Genomic DNA, 17,370 nt, shown 5'->3' with positions numbered 1-17,370 from the left:
GCCCGCGCGCGCGCAGCCCCGCCCCCGCCTACGCGCGCGCGGGAGGCGGCAGCAGCGCGCCGGCAGCGGGCGGGGCCGCAGCCCCATCCGCGGGGAGGGGGCCCCGAACCGCGGCCGCCCCACCGCAGGGACGGGACCCCCGCCCAAGCTTGGTGGAAACCCCACTTCGGGGCCAGGAACCCCCCAAGTCACCCTCCAACCCCCCCCCTCCATTTTGGGGGTTCAACTTCCCCCTTACACCGAGAACGGGGGGGCCCCCCCCAGGGGGTTGTTCCCACCGGGGCGGGATTCCCCAAACCCCAACTAGGGGCCCCCGACCCCCCTTTAAGCCCGCCCCAAAATGACACGTTTTTTTCCATTAAAACACCTTTATTTCCAAGAAAAAAAAACAAAAAGGGGGATATTTTTGGGGCGGGTATCCAGAACTGGGGGCTCCCCCCCTCACTCCAAGGGGGGCTCCCCCCCTCACTCCAAGGGGGGCTCCATCAGGTAGCCGTTCTCCCCCCCCAGGTAGCCGTCGGGGGCCGAGTCGGGCTGCAGAAACAGCTCGGGGGGCGGCTCCCCCGCCCCGCCCAAGGGCTCCCCCGCCTCGGGGCCCGATCCCGGGGGCCGCTCCTCCCGCCGCTCCCCCCCCCGCTCCCGCTTGTGCTCCCGCTCGCGCTCCCCCCGCTCCCGCTCGCGCCGCCGCTCGCGCTCCCGGTGCCGCCGCCGCTCGCGGTTCTTCTCCTCCGGCCCCAGCGCGTCCGGGGGCCCCGACTCCGAGCCGCCCCCCCCCAAATCCTCCAGCGGCTCCAGGGGCTCCGGGCCCGCCTCGTCCTTCTTGTCGCGGTCGCGGTCGCGCTTGCGGTCGCGGGAGCGGGAGCGGCGCTTGCGGTCGCGCTCTTTGCTGCGGTCGCGGCTGCTCGGGCGCTTGCGCTCGCGCTCGTCCTTCTCGCGGCTGCGCGTGCGGCGGCGCCGGTCGCGGGAGCGGGAGCGGCGGCGGTCACGGTCGCGGGACGAGCGGTCGCGGCGGTCGCGCTCGCGCTCGCGGTCGCGGTCCCTGCGGGGAGAGGACGGGGAGGTTGGGGGACCGGGGAGGTTGGGGGAGGTTGGGGGGACCGGGGCGCTGGGGGGACTGAGGGGACCGGGGGGACTGGGGGGACCGGGGAGATTGGGGGGACCGGGGAGATTGGGGGGACCGGGGCCGCTGGGGAGATTGGGGGAGGTTGGGGAGACCGGGGGAGGTTGGGGGGATTGGGGGAGGTTGGGGGGACTGGGGCGCTGGGGGGACTGGGGAGGTTGGGGGGACTGGGGAGGTTGGGGGGACCGGGGAGGTTGGGGGACCGGGGAGGTTGGGGGGATTGGGGGAGGTTGGGGGGACCGGGGAGGTTGGGGGACCGGGGAGGTTGGGGGGACTGGGGGAGGTTGGGGGGACCGGGGGAGGTTGGGGGGACCGGGGCGCTAGGGGGATTGGGGGAGGTTGGGGGGACCGGGGAGATTGGGGGGACCGGGGGAGGTTGGGGGGACCGGGGAGATTGGGGGAGGTTGGGGGCGTTGGGGGAGGTTGGGGGGACCAGGGAGGTTGGGGGGACCAGGGGCACTGGGGGGACTGGGGGAGGTTGGGGGGACCGGGGGCGTTGGGGGAGGTTGGGGGGACCGGGGAGGTTGGGGGGACCGGGGAGATTGGGGGGACCGGGGCCGCTGGGGAGATTGGGGGAGGCTGGGGGGACTGGGGGCATTGAGGGTATGGAGGGGACTGGGGAGACCGGGGGCGTTGGGGGAGGTTGGGGGGACTGGGGGCCTTGGGGGAGGTTGGGGGGATTGGGGGCGTTGGGGGTATTGGGGGGACCAGGGGCATTGGGGGGATTGGGGGAGGTTGGGGGGACCGGGGGCGCTGGGGAGATTGGGGGAGGTTGGGGGGATTGGGGGCGTTGGGGGGATTGGGGGAGGTTGGGGGGACCGGGGGCGTTGGGGGGACCAGGGGGATTGGGGGCGCTGGGGAGATTGGGGGAGGCTGGGGGGATTGGGGGTGTTGGGGGTATTGGGGGGACTGGGGCAACCGGGGGGATTGGGGGACACTGGGGGAAGTTGGGGGGACCGGGGGGATTGGGGGCACTGGGGGCACTGGGGGTATTTGGGATATTGGGGGAGGTTGGGGGGACCGGGGGGATTGGGGGGATATGGGGGTGTTGAGGATATTTGGGACATGGGGGACAATGGGGGGTATGGGGGGACTGGGGGTACAGAGGGGACACGGGGGACCCGAAGGTGACAAAGAGAGACCCCCAGGTGGCAGAGGAGGACCCCAAAGGGACGCAGGGGACCCCAAAGGGACGCAGGGGACCCACAGGTGCCCCCCCGTGCCCCCAACCCACCGCTCGTCGTATCGCGACGTGTCGTCCCTGCCCGAGTGCCGGATGTTGACGTCGGCCCCTCCGCGCCGGGTGCCCCCCAGACCTCCCCCTGCGGGACACGGCCCGTCAGCCCCGCCGGGGGCACCCACACGGGGCCACCCCGACACGGGGCCACCCTGAGACCGGGGCCACCCACACGGGGCCACCCCGAGACCAGGGCCACCCCAACACGGGGGTCACCCCGAGACCAGGGCCACCCCGACATGGGGGTCACCCCGAGACCGGGGCCACCCACACGGGGCCACTCTGAGACCAGGGTCACCCCGACACGGGGGTCACCCCGACACGGGGGTCACCCTGAGACCGGGGCCACCCACACGGGGCCACCCTGAGACCAGGGTCACCCCGACACGGGGGCCACCCCGAGACCGGGGCCACCCCGACACGGGGCCACCCCGAGACCAGGGTCACCCCGACACGGGGGCCACCCCGAGACCGGGGCCACCCCGACACGGGGCCACCCCGACACAGGGGCCACCCCGAGACCAGGGCCACCCCGACACGGGGGCCACTCCGACACGGGGGTCACTCCGACACCAGGGCCACCCCACACGGGGGTCACCCCGACACGGGGGCCACCCCGAGACCGGGGCCACCCCGACACGGGGGTCACCCCGAGATGGGGGTCACCCCGAGACCGGGGCCACCCACACAGGGCCACCCCGAGACCAGGGCCACCCCGACACGGGGCCACTCCGACACGGGGCCACCCCGACATGGGGGTCACCCCACATGGGGGCCACCCCGACACCAAGGCCCCCCCGACATGGGGGTCACCCCACATGGGGGCCACCCCGACACCAAGGCCCCCCCGACATGGGGGCCACCCCACATGGGGTTCACTCCGACACAGGGGCCACCCTGACACAGGGGTCACCCCACACGGGGGTCACCCCGAAATGGGGGCCACCCCGAAATGGGGGCCACCCCGACACAGGGGCCACCCCACACGGGGGCCACCCCGACACGGGGGCCACCCCACACGGGGGCCACCCCAAGACACCCCGAGACCCCCCGGGACCCCCCGGGACCCCCCGGACACCGACCTAGCCGCCGCGGCCTCCAGCCCTTCACGGTGCGGCCGCGCTCCACGTCCACCAGCACCCGCCGCCCGTCGATCTTCTTCCCGTCCGCGTGCTTGTAGGCGGCTGCAAAACATTTGGGGGGGTCCGGGGTTTGGGGGGAGGCAGGAGGATGGGGGGGGGGGACACGCACATTAGTGACATTGGGGTCCGGTCAACCCGCCCCCCACCCCAAAAACACACCCGCCCCCCAACCAACACCCCAATAAACAGCCCAGCAGACACACCCCCTGGGGGCGGCCCCCCGGTTTGGGGGGGCTGCAATGAGGTGCCCCCCCCCCCCCCCCAAATACATGGCTGGAAAGGAAAAAGGGTTACGGAGAGTGAAGACCCCCCCCCCGCCCCACCAAAAAATTATTGTGGCCCCCCCGTCACACAATTTGGGGCGGCACCCCCTATATTAGCAAATTAGCCCCCCCTTTTTATTGGGGGGGGCACCCCAATTGGTGGCTTACCTGAGCAGTGCCCCCCCCAACACACCCCCCCGCAACACACTCAGCCCCCCCAAGCTTCTTTCTGGGGGTGGCACCTTGTTTACCTGCAGATTGACCCCCCTCCCAGCTCTTTTTTTTGGGGGGGGCTCCCCAATTGGTGCCTTACCTGAGCGGTGCCCCCCCCTAAACATACACGGCCCCCCAAAACACCCCCCAACACACTCATCCCCCAGTTTGGGGGGGGGGACACCCGGCCCCCCCCTTAAGGCGCCACTGGTTTGACCCCCCCCATCACCAGCCCCCCCCCCATCCCACCCCCCAATCGACTCTCCCATCACGTCCTGGGGTGTTTGGTGGGGGGAGCGGGTCCGCGCGCCCCCCCCTCGGTTTGGGGGGGCCCCGATTCCGGCAGCCGCTGGTCCTGAGCAGGCGCTGGGGCCCTTACCTGAGACCCATCGTCACCCCCCCAGGACCCCCCGGAGCCCCCCAGCCCCCCCCCAACTGGGGACCCCCCCTTGACCCCCCCCCACCCTACAAGTGGGGTGTGGGGGTCAAAACACAACCCCCCCCCTTTTTTTCACCCCCCCCACCCCACGGTCGCTGGGACCAGGGGGGGTCGTTTCCCAAACCCAGGGGGGGCTCAGCCCCCCCCCCCCAAATCCCACCCCCCCTCGCTATAGGGCCTGTGTCCCCCCCCTCCCAAACAATACTATAGGTCCTACGCAAACATCCAAGCTCACGGGGGGGTCCCCAATCCTTATTATTTTTTGGCAGGGTGGGGGCACCATGGGTGCCCCCCCGCCCCGGGACCAATTTGGGGGGGGGGGCCACTTGCCCCCCTCCCCCCATCCTCGGGCAACAACCACACGGGGACACTGGGGGGGGGTCCTGCTTTGTTGCCCCCTCCTCACTTTAAGGGGTGGGGGGGTCCCTTAGGGCCCCCCCCAAAAAAAAAACCAAAGTGGGGGGTCACGCGTCCCCACCTCAGCGGAGACTGAGGCCGTGACCGCGGTTTTTGGGGGGGGGGGGAAGGAAGAATCTGCTCCCTGCCCGCGCTCGGGGGGGTGAAACAGTGCGGGGCCCCCCCCAAAATAAAGGGGGGGTGTCGAGGAAATTTGGGGGGGCGGGCACACAGGGGGGACGCGCCGGTCGCACCCCGACATTGTCGCGTCCCCCCCGCGTGCGCGCGTGTCCCCCCCTTCAATAATTCCTCTCGTCCCCGCTGCGGGGGGGCCGGGGGGGCTCCCGGGACCCCCCGCCGCCCCCCCGGTGTCGCCGTCGTTCCTTTCGGGGGGGTTAGAAACGTGTCTTACCAAGATACAAACCCTTATACCAACCATAGAGGGTGTTGGAAGGGGGAGCACTAGGATCAGCTGCAAGCCAGCAGTGGCAAAAGCCATCACAAAGGTGGCTGCAGTGACAATAAAACAGTGTTAATACACCCGGCCGGCCACGGGCCGCGTCCCCCCCCCCGCCACAGCGACCCCCGGACGGACGGACCCGCCGGCACCGACACACGGACGCGCGGAGGGGGGGGGTGGACAGAGCGGCGCGTCCTGAGCTGCGACTGTAGCCCGGGCGCCTGTGGTTTCACCCGGAGCCCGGGCTGCCGGAGCTTGGCCACGTGTTACCTTGGCCGCCTGTAGCTCGACTGCCTGTAGTTTAAGCGACTGTAGCCTTGGCTGCCTATGGTTTGACCGACTGTAGCCTGGGCCGCCTGTAGTTTGGCCGCCTGTTACCTCAGCTGCCTGTAGCCTTGGCTGCCTGTAGTTTAACCAACTGTTGCCTTGGCTGCCTACAGTTTGACCGACTGTAGCCTTGGCCGCCTGTTACCTCAGCTGCCTGTAGTTTAACCAACTGTTGCCTTGGCTGCCTGTAATTTGTCGCCTGTAGCTTTGGCTGCCTGTAGTTTGGTTGCCTGTAGCCTTGGCTGCCTGTAGCTTGACCAGCTGTAGCTTTGGCTGGCTGTAGCTTGGCTAACTGTAGTCTTGGCTGCCTATAGTTCGGCACCTGTAACCTTGGCTGTCTGTAGTTTAACCAACTGTTGCCTTGGCTGCCTGTCGTTTGACTGACTGTAGCCTTGGCACCTTGTAGTTTGGCCGCCTGTTACCTCAGCTGCCCGTAGCTTTGGCTGACTGTAGTTTGTCACCTGTACCCCTCCCTGCCTATGGTTTGGCTGCCTGTTGCCTTGGCTGACTGTAGCTTGACTGATTGTAGCCCTGCCTGACAATGATTTGGCTCCTTGTAGTTCGTCACCTGTAACCTCGGCTGCCTGTAGCCTTGACTGACTGTAGCTTGGCCAACTGTAGCCTTGCCTGCCGATAATTTGGCTGCCTGGACTTGATCACTGTATCTACATTGGCTGCCTGTAGCCTCGGCTACTTACAGTTTCACCACCGCCTGTAGTGTGTCTGCCTGTAGCCTTGCCTACCAGCAGCTTTGTCTACAGCCTGTGGGTTGTCTACCTGTAACCTCAGCTGCCTGTACCTGTATTCCTGGCCACCTGTACCCTGACTGCCTATGCCTTGGCCACCGCCTGTAGTTGGTCGGCGGCCTGTACCTTGGCCACCTGTAGCCTCGGCCACTTGTCACCCCGGCTACCGGTAGCTTGGTCGCCTGTAGTCTCGGCCAACAACTGCAGCTTGGACAACCACCCGTAGCCTCAATTACCTACAGCGTGACCGCCTGTAGCCTTGGTCACCTATAGCGTGGCCGCCTGTAACCTCAGCCACCACTTGTAGCCTCGCAGTTGCCTACAGCTTATCCAGCAGTTGCCTTGGCCACCTGTAACCCCGGCCGCCTGTAGCCCCACTCGCCTCCGGTTTAGCCGCCTACAGCCTGGCCTGCCTACAGCTTGGCCGCCTGTAGCCTCAGCCGCCTGTAGCTCGGCCGCCTGTGCCCCTCGCCACCCGTAGCCTCAGCCACCAACAGCTCGGCCGCCTGTAGCCTCGGTCGCTCGCGGCTCAACCCCCTACAGCCTCAGCCGCCTGTAGCCTCAGCCGCCTGTAGGTGCTGCCCCTGGTTGTACTTACCCGCAGGGCCCCAGGGAGGGCCCGGTTGTGGTTTTTAAGAGGTTGTACATGCGGTTGTAGGGGGGAAAAGGGGGTTGCGGCGGGGGGTACTCACAGTGCATGTCCCGCTCGTGCTCGTACTCGATGAAGGCGTAACCACGCGGCTTCCCCGAGCGCTTGTTGTACACCATGTAAATCTGAGCGGACAGGCGGAAAAGGGCGGCAGGAACAGGCGTCACCCCCAGAACGGGGGTTGTGCGGAGGGGGGTTGGGTTTTGGGGGGGAACCCCCCGCGCTCACCCGCTTGATGGGGCCGTAAACCTCGAATTCGCGGCGCAGCTTCGACTCCGTCGTGTCATAGTTCTAGGCGGGGGAAAAGTGAGGGGGACCCCCAAAATATGGGGGGTTGTGGGGATCGGGGGGTGACCCACGGATTGGGGGGACCCCCAAGGATTGGAGGGCCCCCCCTCAGATTACAGGGCAGCCCAAGGATTAGAGGGACCCCCACAGATCCGGGAGGACCCCAGGGAATGGGGGGACCCCACAGATTAGGGGTGACCCCCACAAATTCGGGGAGACCCCCACAAATTAGGAGGGACCCCAGGAATTGGGGGAACCCCCACAAATTAAGGGGAACCCCCAAGGATTACAGAGACCCCCACAAATTAGGGGGAACCCCAACGAGTAAAGACACCCCAACAGATTGGGGGAGACCCCTAGAAGGACCCCCCCAGATTAAAGGGGAGCCCCAAGGATTGGGGCAAGCATCCAGAATGCAGAGCAGACCCCGGAGATTAGGGGGCACCCCCAGAAGTTTCAAGGGACCCCCTTACCCCCCCCCAAACTCACCACTCTGGCCACAAAAAGGGTTTTGAAAGCGTCTCCCTGGGCGTTGGGGTCGTTGTGGGGATCCCCTGGGGGGGCGGAGAAAAAGGGGGTGTCAGAGGAAAAATGGGGGACCCCCCAAGCCCCCCGGGGAACCCCCCAACTTACACATCTTGAGCTCGGACTCCACCTCTTGCTGCCGCCGCTCGATCTTCTCCCGCCGCTGTTGGAGGGAGCAAAGGGGGGGACACATCAGGGACCCCCAAAAGGCAAAGAGGGGACCCAAAAATAAGGGGGGCAGGGACCCCCAAAACCCAGGGGGTGGGTAATAAACCTCAGGGGGGCCCTAAAACCTGGCGAAGGGCACTAAAACCTGGGGGAGGAATGAAAAATCACAGGTGGACCCTAAAACTCAGGGAGGAGACCCTAAAACTTGGGGGGCCCTAAAACCCGGGGGGGACAAAGAGCCAGCCCTGCACCCCAAAACTGGACCTGCTGACATTGGGGGGGACATGTTCCCAAGCCACCAGTTTTGGGGACCCCCCAACACCCCTAGCCCTATGTGGAGGGCTCTGCACCCCATTTTTTGGGGGGGGTTCCGGCTGTACCTTGCGCTCCATTCGCTCCTCCCGCGTCTCAGCGCGGGTCGGGGGGGGCGCATCGCGGGGGTCCTGGGGGGAGATGGGGGGTGAAAAGGGGGGGTTGCGAGTTTGGGGGGAGTTTGGGGGTTCAGAGAGTGGTTTGGGGGTTCGGGGGGGTTGGCAGTTCAGGGAGGTTTTGGGGTTCGGGGGTGTTGGGGGTCCAGGGGGGGTTTGGGGTTCTGAGGGGGTTTGGGGGTCCAGGAGGGGTTTTGGAGATTGGGGGGGTTTTGGGGTCCGGGGGGGGTTGGGGGTTCAGGGGGGGTTTGGGGTCCGGGGGGGGTTGGGGGCTCGGGGGGGGTTGGGGGGCCGGGGGGGGTTTTGGGGTCCGGGTGGGGGTTGGCGGTTCAGGGGGGGTTTGGGGGCTCAGGGGGGTTTTGGGGTCCGGGGGGGGGTTGGGGGTTCAGGGGGGGTTTGGGGTCCGGGGGGGGTTGGGGGCTCGGGGGGGGGTTGGGGGGCCGGGGGGGTTTTGGGGTCCGGGGGGGGGTTGGGGGTTCAGGGGGGGGTTGGGGTCCGGGGGGGGGTTGGGGGCTCGGGGGGGGTTGGGGGGCCGGGGGGGTTTTGGGGTCCGGGGGGGGGTTGGGGGCTCGGGGGGGGTTGGGGGGCCGGGGGGGGGGTTGGTGGTTCAGGGGGGGTTTTGGGGTCCGGGGGGGGTTGGGGGCTCGGGGGGGTTTTGGGGTCCGGGGGGGGGTTGGGGGCTCGGGGGGGGTTGGGGGGCCGGGGGGGGTTGGGGGGGCCGGGGGGCACCTCGAACTCGCGGATGTAGGGGGCGATGCCGCTGTAGGGCTGGTTGTGGTGCTTCTCGTGGGGCAGTTTCTCCAGGGGGGGCAGGTAGGGGATGGGGTCCCGGGGGGCGAAGAGCGCCAGGAGGTTGGGGGGCAGGAACTGCGTCATCCTGGGGGCGTCTGGGGGGAGACGGGGGTCAGGGCCCACAGAACCGCCCCGACACCCCAATACCCCCCTGACCCCCCCCGACACCCCAATACCCCCCTGACCCCTCACCACCCCCCCCCACGACCCCCTAGAACCTCCCTCAGCCCCACAGGGACCCCCCGACCCCCATAACCCGCCCCCAGAGCCCCCCCAGGGCCCCCCGACCCCCACACCGGACCCCCTGGACCCCCCCAGAACCCCAATAACCCCACACCGGGGCCCCCCACGCTCCCCCCAGCCCCACATTAGGCCCGTTCAGCCCCACAGCAGCCGCCCTGGGACCCCCTAACCCCCCCGGCCCCCATAACCCCCCCGGCCCCCATAACCCCCCTAACCCCCCCGGCCCCCATAACCCCCATAACCCCCCCGGCCCCCCCGGCCCCCCACGTGACCCCCGCACGGACCCCCCGGGCGCTCGCGCTCGCGCTCCGGCCTGGCCCGCGCCGCGCGCCCCTCTGCGCATGCGCACGCGCGGACGGCGGCGCGAGCCGGAACTCGCTGCGGACAGGGGGCGGGGCCTGAAGGGGGCGGGGCCTGAGTGCGGGCGGGAGATCCCTCCGCCGCGGGCGGGAAAGGGCGGGGAAAGAGTCCGCGGAGGCCACGCCCCCGGGCGCCGCGGCAACGGGCGGGACGTCGCCATGGCAACCGGGAGGGGCGTCACACGCACCGCGTCGTTGCCATAGCAACCGGGGTGACAACCCAAGAGCAGCCGGGGTGACACCCCGTGTCCCAGACGTAGCGACCGGCACGACAACAGCGCGTCGTTGCCATAGCAACCCGGGTTGACACCCCCCCCCCCCCCCCCCCCCGGCAGTCGGGGTCACAAGGGGGTGACACCCCCGCCCGCCCCCTTAGCAACCGCGGTGACACCCCCGCGCCGTCGCCATAGCAACCGCGGTGACAACACCGTGTCGTCGCCATAGCAACCGCGGTGACCCCCCCCCCGCGTCAACCCCCGGGGGGGGGGGTGTCCCCACAGTGTCACAGGGGGTGTCACAACCCCGGACGCCTGGGTCCCCTCCCTGGGGTGACAACCGGTGACAGCGGGGGGGGAAGGGCCCGGAGAAGGACCCAGGCGTCCGGGCACCCACCCCACCCCCCCACCCCCCCGTTATTTTTAGCCCGCGGGGGGGAACCCGACACCGCGGGGCCACCCTGTTTACGGGACAGCGGCGGTGACAGCGGGACGGCGGGGTCGGGGACACCCGGTGACGGGGGACGGGAGTCGGGGACACCCCGGGCACGGGGGATGAGGGGGTCGGGGACTCCCCGGTGACAAGGGGGGACGTCTGGGGGCGAGGGCCGGGGGTCGGGGACACCCGGGGACGGGCGGGTGGGGACACGCTGGTGGCATCTGGTGACGGGTTGGGGACACCCCAGTGACGGGGGGTTGGGGACACCCGGTGACAGGAGGTTGGGGACACCCGGTGACGGGGTTGGGGACACCCGGTGATGGGGGTTGGGGACACCCGGTGACAGGGGGTTGGGGACACCCGGTGACAGGAGGTTGGGGACACCCGGTGACGGGGAGTCACGTGGGGTGGGGACACCGGTGACGACAGGACACCCACGGCCACCGGGGGGGCCCTGGGGGGATTGGGAGTCACCCGGTGACAAAGGGGGGACCCTGTGGGACCCCCGAGGACTTTGGGGTCCCCCAGGTCCTTGAAGGACCCTCCAAGGCCCCTAAAGGACCCCCCAGGTCCTTGAAGGTCCTTCAGGTCCTTGAGGGACCCCCGAGATCCTCAAAGGACCCTCCAAGGCCCCTAAAGGTCCCCCAGGTCCTTGAAGATCCTCCAACCCTGTAGACACCCCAGAAGACTTCAGGGTCCCCCAAGATCCTGGAGGGACCCCCCAAAGTCCTTGAAGGACCCTCCAAGGTCCTTGAAGATCCTCCAACACCGCAGACCCCTCCCAAGGCTTTCGGGGTTCCCTGCAAGACCCCCAAGAGTTCAGGGGTCCCCCCGTATCTGTAGGGCCCTTGTGGGACCCCCAAGGACCTTGAGGGTCCCCCAACCCTGTAGAACCTTGGGGAGCCCTTGGGGGGCTCCTCGAAGGACCCTCCAGGTCCTGGAAGGTTCCCCAAGGTCTTTGAAGGTCCCCGAGATTTTGGAAGATCCTCCAGGTCCTTGAAGGACCCCCCAAGGTCCTCGAGGTTCCCACAGGTCCTCAAAGGTCCCCAAAGGCCCCGAGGAACCGCCGAGGTCCTTGAGGGACCCCCGGAGATCTCCCAGGTCCTTGAGGTCCCTCCAGGTCCTTGAAGGTCCCTAAAGGTCCTTGAAGGTCCCTAAAGGCCCTTGACCGCCCCCCCAGGTCCTTGAGGGACCCCTGAGATCCCCCAGGCCCTTGCGGGCCCCCCCAGGTCCTTGCGGGTCCCCAAAGGTCCTTGCGGGTCCCCCAGGCCCTTGAGGGACCCCTGAGATCCCCCAGGCCCTTGCGGGTCCCCCCAGGTCTTTGACCACCCCCCCAGGTCTTTGAGGGACCCCTGAGATCCCCCAGGCCCTTGAGGGCCCCCCCGGGTCCTTGTGGGTCCCCAAAGGTCCTTGTGGGCCCCCCCAGGTCCTTGCAGGTCTCCCAGGCCCTTGCGGGCCCCCCCAGGCCCTTGTGGGTCCCCCAGGCCCTTGAGGGCCCCCCCAGGTCCTCGTGGGTCCCCCCGGGTCCTTGCAGGTCTCCCAGGCCCTCGTGGGTCCTCCCAGGCCCTTGTGGGTCCCCCAGGCCCTTGAGGGCCCCCCCAGGTCCTCGTGGGGGGTGGTTGTCCCCCCGGGTCCTTGCGGGTCCCCAAAGGTCCTTAAGGGCCCCCCCAGGCCCTTGAGGGTCCCCCGGGCCCTTGAGGTCCCTCCAGGCTCTTGCGGGTCCCCCAGGTCCTTGAGGGACCCCTGAGATCCCCCAGGCTCTTGCGGGTCCCCCCAGGTCCTTGACCACCCCCCCCAGGCCCTTGAGGGCCCCCCCAGGTCCTATCAGATCCTTGAGGAACCCCTGAGATCCCCCAGGCCCTTGCGGGTCCCCCCAGGTCCTTGACCACCCCCCCCAGGCCCTTGCGGGTCCCCCAGGCCCTTGAGGGTCCCCCCAGGTCCTTGACCGCCCCCCCAGGCCCTTGAGGGACCCCTGAGATCCCCCAGGCTCTTGCGGGTCCCCCCAGGTCCTTGACCACCCCCCCCAGGCCCTTGCGGGCCCCCCCAGGCCCTTGAGGGACCCCTGAGATCCCCCAGGCCCTTGCGGGCCCCCCAGGCCCTCGTGGGTCCCCCCGGGTCCTTGCGGGTCCCCAAAGGTCCTTGACCGCCCCCCCAGGTCCTTGAGGGACCCCTGAGATCCCCCAGGCTCTTGCGGGTCCCCCAGGTCCTTGACCACCCCCCCCAGGCCCTTGCGGGCCCCCCCAGGTCCTATCAGATCCTTGAGGGACCCCTGAGATCCCCCGGGCCCTTGCGGGTCCCCAGGCCCGTGCAGGACCCCCAAGCTCCTCGCAGCTCCCGCCCCCCCCCAAAGGCCTCGGGGGTCCCTGCCCCCTCCGCGCCCCCACCCTGCCGTCCGCCCCCTCGCCGCCGCCGCGCGCGCCGCCCCCCGCCATGGGGGAGCCCCTGGGCTGCTGCGAGCGCGTGGCCATCAACGTGGCGGGCCGGCGCTTCGAGACGCTGGGCCGCACGCTGCGCCGCTTCCCCGACACCCTCCTGGGCGACCCCCGGCGCCGCCGCCGCTACTTCGACCCGCAGCGCCGCGAGTATTTCTTCGACCGGCACCGCGGGGCGTTCGGCGCCGTGCTCTACTACTACCAGTCCGGGGGGCGGCTGCGGCGCCCGCCCGACGTGCCGCTCGACGTGTTCCTGGAGGAGCTGCGGTTCTACCAGCTGGGCGACGAGGCCGAGGGCCGGCTGCGCGAGGCCGAAGGCTGCGGGGCGGAGGCGCCGGCGGCGCTGCCGCGCGGGCGCTGGCGCCGCGGGGCCTGGCTGCTGTGCGAGCACCCCGAGAGCTCGCGGGCGGCGCGCGCCGTGGCGCTGCTCTCCGTCGTCGTCATCCTCGTGTCCATCGTGGTGTTCTGCCTGGAGACGCTGCCGCAGTTCCGCGCCGGCGCCGAGGGGGCGGCGCAGGTGAGTCGCGGCCGCGCGGGAGGCGGATGTGGGCTCCCCCTGCTCGTCCGCACGCTCTTCGTCCCCGGGATCCGCAGCCCCGCCGTCCTCCCCATCATCCTCATCCTTGTGATCCCCAGCCCCACCATCCTCCTCATCGTCCTCATCCTCTTCGTCCCCGGGATCCGCAGCCCCGCCGTCCTCCCCATCATCCTCATCCTTGTGATCCCCAGCCCCACCATCCTCCTCATCGTCCTCATCCTCTTCGTCCCCGGGATCCCCAGCCCCACCGTCCTCCCCATCATCCTCATCCTTGTGATCCCCAATCCCATCGTCTTCATCCTCATCATCCTCATCCTTGTGATCCCCAACCCCACCATCCTCCCCATCATCCTCACGCTCTTCGTCCTCGTCCTCGGGATCCCCAGCCCCACCATCCTCCTCATCGTCCTCATCCTTGTGATCCCCAACCCCATCGTCTTCATCCTCATCACCCTCATCCTCATCATCCTCATCCTTGTGATCCCCAACCCCACCATCCTCCTCATTGTCCTCACGCTCTTCATCCTTGTCCTCAGGATCCCAAATGCCACCATCCTCCTCATCCTCGTGATCCCCAACCCCACCGTCTTCATCATCATCATCCGCATGCTCTTCGTCCTCATCCTCGGGATCCCCAGCCCCACCATCCTCCCAATCATCCTCATCCTCTTTGTCCTTGGGATCCCCAGCCCCGCCGTCCTCCTCATCATCCTCACCCTCTTCGTCCTCGTCCTTGTGATCCTCAACCCCACCGTCTTCATCCTCATCCTGTTCATCATTGTTTTTATGATCCCCAACCCCACCATCCTGCTCATCATCCTCACGCTCTTCGTCTTCATGCTCGTGATCCCAAATGCCACCATCCTCCTCATTGTCCTCGTCCTCGTGATCCCCAATCCCACCATCATCCTCATCATCCTCACCCTCTTCATTCTCATCCTCCTGATCCCCAACCCACCGTCTTCATCCTCATCATCCTCATCCTGTTCATCGCTGTCTTTATGATCCTCAACCCCACCATTCTCCTCATCATCCTCATCCTCGTGATCCCCAACCCCACCGTCTTCATCCTCATCATCATCATCCTCATCCTTGTGATCCTCAACCCCACCGTCTTCATCCTCATCATCCTCACCCTCTTCATCCTCATCCTTATGATCCTCGATCCCACCATCCTCCTCATCATCCTCATCCTCACCTTCCTCACCCTTAAGGTTCTCAACCCCACCATTCTTAGTATCTTCATCATCCTCCTACTCAAGTTCATCATCCTCATCTTCACCATCACCACAATCTTCATCATCATGACCCTCAAGCCCATCATTCCCACGTTCGCCGTCTTCATCATCTTCATCTTCATCTCTACCGTCATCCTCATGATCCTCAGCTCCACCATCCTTATTCTCGCCATCTTTTTGCTCATGATTTTCGCCCTCATTCTCACCATCATCACGATTTTCATTATCCTGATCCTCAACTCATCGTCATCTTCATCTTCACCTTGCTCACTCTCATTCTCGTTCTTTTTCATCTTCTCCGCTCTTTTCTTGTTATAATTTTCGTTTTCGTGCTTTTGTTCCTCATGTTCTCCTGCCTGGAGCCCGTGCCTCAGTGCCTGCCAGGGAGCCCCTCAGATCTTCCTCATCCTCATTGTCCCCACCATCCTCCTCCTCACCATCCTTCTCACCATCCTCCTCCTCTTCATCCTCATCGTGTCTCAAGCCACTTTTTCCTTCTGTTCCCCAACCCCACCGTCTTCACCATGGTTCTGTTTCCCAGTCTGCTCGTCATCATTCTCCTCCTCACGCTCTTCATCCTCTTTTTTGCTTCTCTCCTTCATGTTCTCGTCGCCATCATCATCACCTTCATCACATCCTCCTCCTCCACCTTATTCCCTCTCGTTCTTCCTCCTCCTCCTCCTCTTCCTCCCGTTAACCCGTACTGGGCAGGGGACCCAGGCGTCCGGGCGGGCTCTAACCCCCATTAACCCGTACTGGGCAGGGGACCCAGGCGTCCGGGCGGGCTCTAACCCCATTAACCCGTACTGGGCGGGGGACCCAGGCGTCCGGGCGGGCTCTAACCCCCATTAACCCGTACTGGGCAGGGGACCCAGGCGTCCGGGCGGGCTCTAACCCCCATTAACCCGTACTGGGAATGGACCCAGGCGTCCGGGCAGGCTCTAACCCCCATTAACCCGTACTGGGCGGGGGACCCAGGCGTCCGGGCGGGCTCTAACCCCCATTAACCCGTACTGGGCGGGGGACCCAGGCGTCCGGGCGGGCTCTAACCCCCATTAACCCGTACTGGGCAGGGGACCCAGGCGTCCGGGCGGGCTCTAACCCCCATTAACCCGTACTGGGCAGGGGACCCAGGCGTCCGGGCGGGCTCTAACCCCCCGTTACTTATACTGGGAAGGCTCTGGGTGGGCTCTAACCCCCATTAACCCGTACTGGGAATGGACCCAGGCATCCGGCTGTGCTCTAACCCCCCGTTACCTATACTGGGAAGGCTCTGGGTGGGCTCTAACCCCCATTAACCCGTACTGGGCAGGGGACCCAGGCGTCCGGCCGCGCTCTGACCCCCTGCCTCCCTCTCCCCCCAGCCCCCCGCGCCCCCCCAGGGCCACCCCAACGCCTCGTCCCCCCCGGCGCCCCCGCGGTGGGGGCTGAGCGACCCCTTCTTCGTGGTGGAAACCGTCTGCATCTGCTGGTTCTCGCTGGAGCTGCTGGTGCGGCTGCTCGCCAGCCCCAGCAAAACCGCCTTCTTCCGCAACGCCATGAACCTCATCGACCTGCTGGCCATCGCGCCCTACTTCGTGGCGCTGGGCACGGAGCTGGCGAGCCAGCGCGGCCTGGGCCAGCCCGCCATGTCGCTGGCCGTGCTGCGCGTCATCCGCCTGGTGCGCGTGTTCCGCGTCTTCAAGCTGTCGCGCCACTCGACGGGGCTGCAGATCCTGGGCCAGACGCTGCGCGCCAGCATGCGCGAGCTGGGGCTGCTCATCTTCTTCCTGCTCATCGGCGTCGTGCTGTTCTCCAGCGCCGTGTACTTCGCCGAGGCCGAGGACGCGGCCACGGCCTTCACGTCCATCCCGCAGGCGTTCTGGTGGGCCGTGGTGACCATGACCACGGTGGGCTACGGGGACATGGCGCCGGTGACGGTGGGCGGGAAGCTGGTGGGCTCGCTGTGCGCCATCGCGGGCGTGCTCACCATCTCGCTGCCCGTGCCCGTCATCGTCTCCAACTTCAGCTACTTCTACCGGCGGGAGCTGCGCGGCGGGGAGGGCGGCGACCACGCCCCGGCCCCGCCCTGCCCCGCCCACCCCCCGCCCCCCACCCCGCCCGGCACGCCCAAGGCGGCGGGGGGAGGGGCGCGGGGGGAGGGGGAGGAGCTGCGGGACGGGGAGGCGGGGGGGGAGGGGCGGGCGGGGGCGGGGCGCGCAGGTTGGTGACGCAGGTGTGAGGGGGGAGGGGCGCGGGGGCGCGAGGACGCGCGGGGCGCACGAGGGTGCACGAGCATCAACGAGGACATACGGGGTGCACGAGGACGCGCGGGGTGCACGAGGGTGCAGGAGGATCAATGAGGGTGCACAAGGACACGCGGGGTGCACGAGGGTGCACGAGGATCAACGAGGGGGCACAGAGACAAACGAGGGTGCACGAGGACATACGGGGGTGCACGAGGGTGCACGAGGATCAACGAGGACATATGGGGTGCACGAGGACACGCGGGGTGCACAAGGGTGCAGGAGGATCAATGAGGGCGCACGAGGATCAATGAGGGTGCACAAGGACACGCGGGGTGCACGAGGATGAACGAGGACATACGGGGGTGCACGAGGGGGCGCGAGGATCAACGAGGACATATGGGGTGCACGAGGACACGCGGGGGTGCACAAGGGTGCAGGAGGATCAATGAGGGTGCACAAGGACACGCGGGGTGCACGAGGACATA

General features: G+C 67.7%; 2 protein-coding genes across 2 annotated transcripts; one reads left to right on the top strand and one right to left on the bottom strand.

Annotated features, from left to right (window-relative positions):
- Positions 1-354: 354 nt before the first annotated feature.
- Positions 355-9,808, bottom strand: SNRNP70 (small nuclear ribonucleoprotein U1 subunit 70). The gene is made up of 10 exons (XM_065658030.1): positions 9,721-9,808; positions 9,131-9,288; positions 8,354-8,416; positions 7,914-7,968; positions 7,770-7,834; positions 7,221-7,283; positions 7,036-7,117; positions 3,440-3,541; positions 2,355-2,442; positions 355-1,039 (listed from the first exon to the last, which is right to left on the bottom strand). Exons 2-10 carry the CDS (start codon positions 9,275-9,277, stop codon positions 466-468), a joined length of 1,239 nt encoding a protein of 412 aa, XP_065514102.1. The 5' UTR covers positions 9,278-9,288; positions 9,721-9,808; the 3' UTR covers positions 355-465.
- Positions 9,809-10,822: 1,014 nt separating this feature from the next.
- Positions 10,823-16,867, top strand: KCNA7 (potassium voltage-gated channel subfamily A member 7). The gene is made up of 3 exons (XM_065658028.1): positions 10,823-11,589; positions 12,387-13,398; positions 16,022-16,867. Exons 2-3 carry the CDS (start codon positions 12,880-12,882, stop codon positions 16,865-16,867), a joined length of 1,365 nt encoding a protein of 454 aa, XP_065514100.1. The 5' UTR covers positions 10,823-11,589; positions 12,387-12,879.
- The last annotated feature ends 503 nt before the right edge of the window (positions 16,868-17,370 follow it).

This window comes from Caloenas nicobarica, unplaced genomic scaffold (genome assembly GCF_036013445.1).
Source record: "Caloenas nicobarica isolate bCalNic1 unplaced genomic scaffold, bCalNic1.hap1 Scaffold_412, whole genome shotgun sequence".
Taxonomy (NCBI): Eukaryota; Metazoa; Chordata; class Aves; order Columbiformes; family Columbidae; genus Caloenas; species Caloenas nicobarica.
The sequence above is the reverse complement of the archived record's forward strand: the minus strand, read 5'-3'. Positions and strand labels throughout refer to the sequence as shown.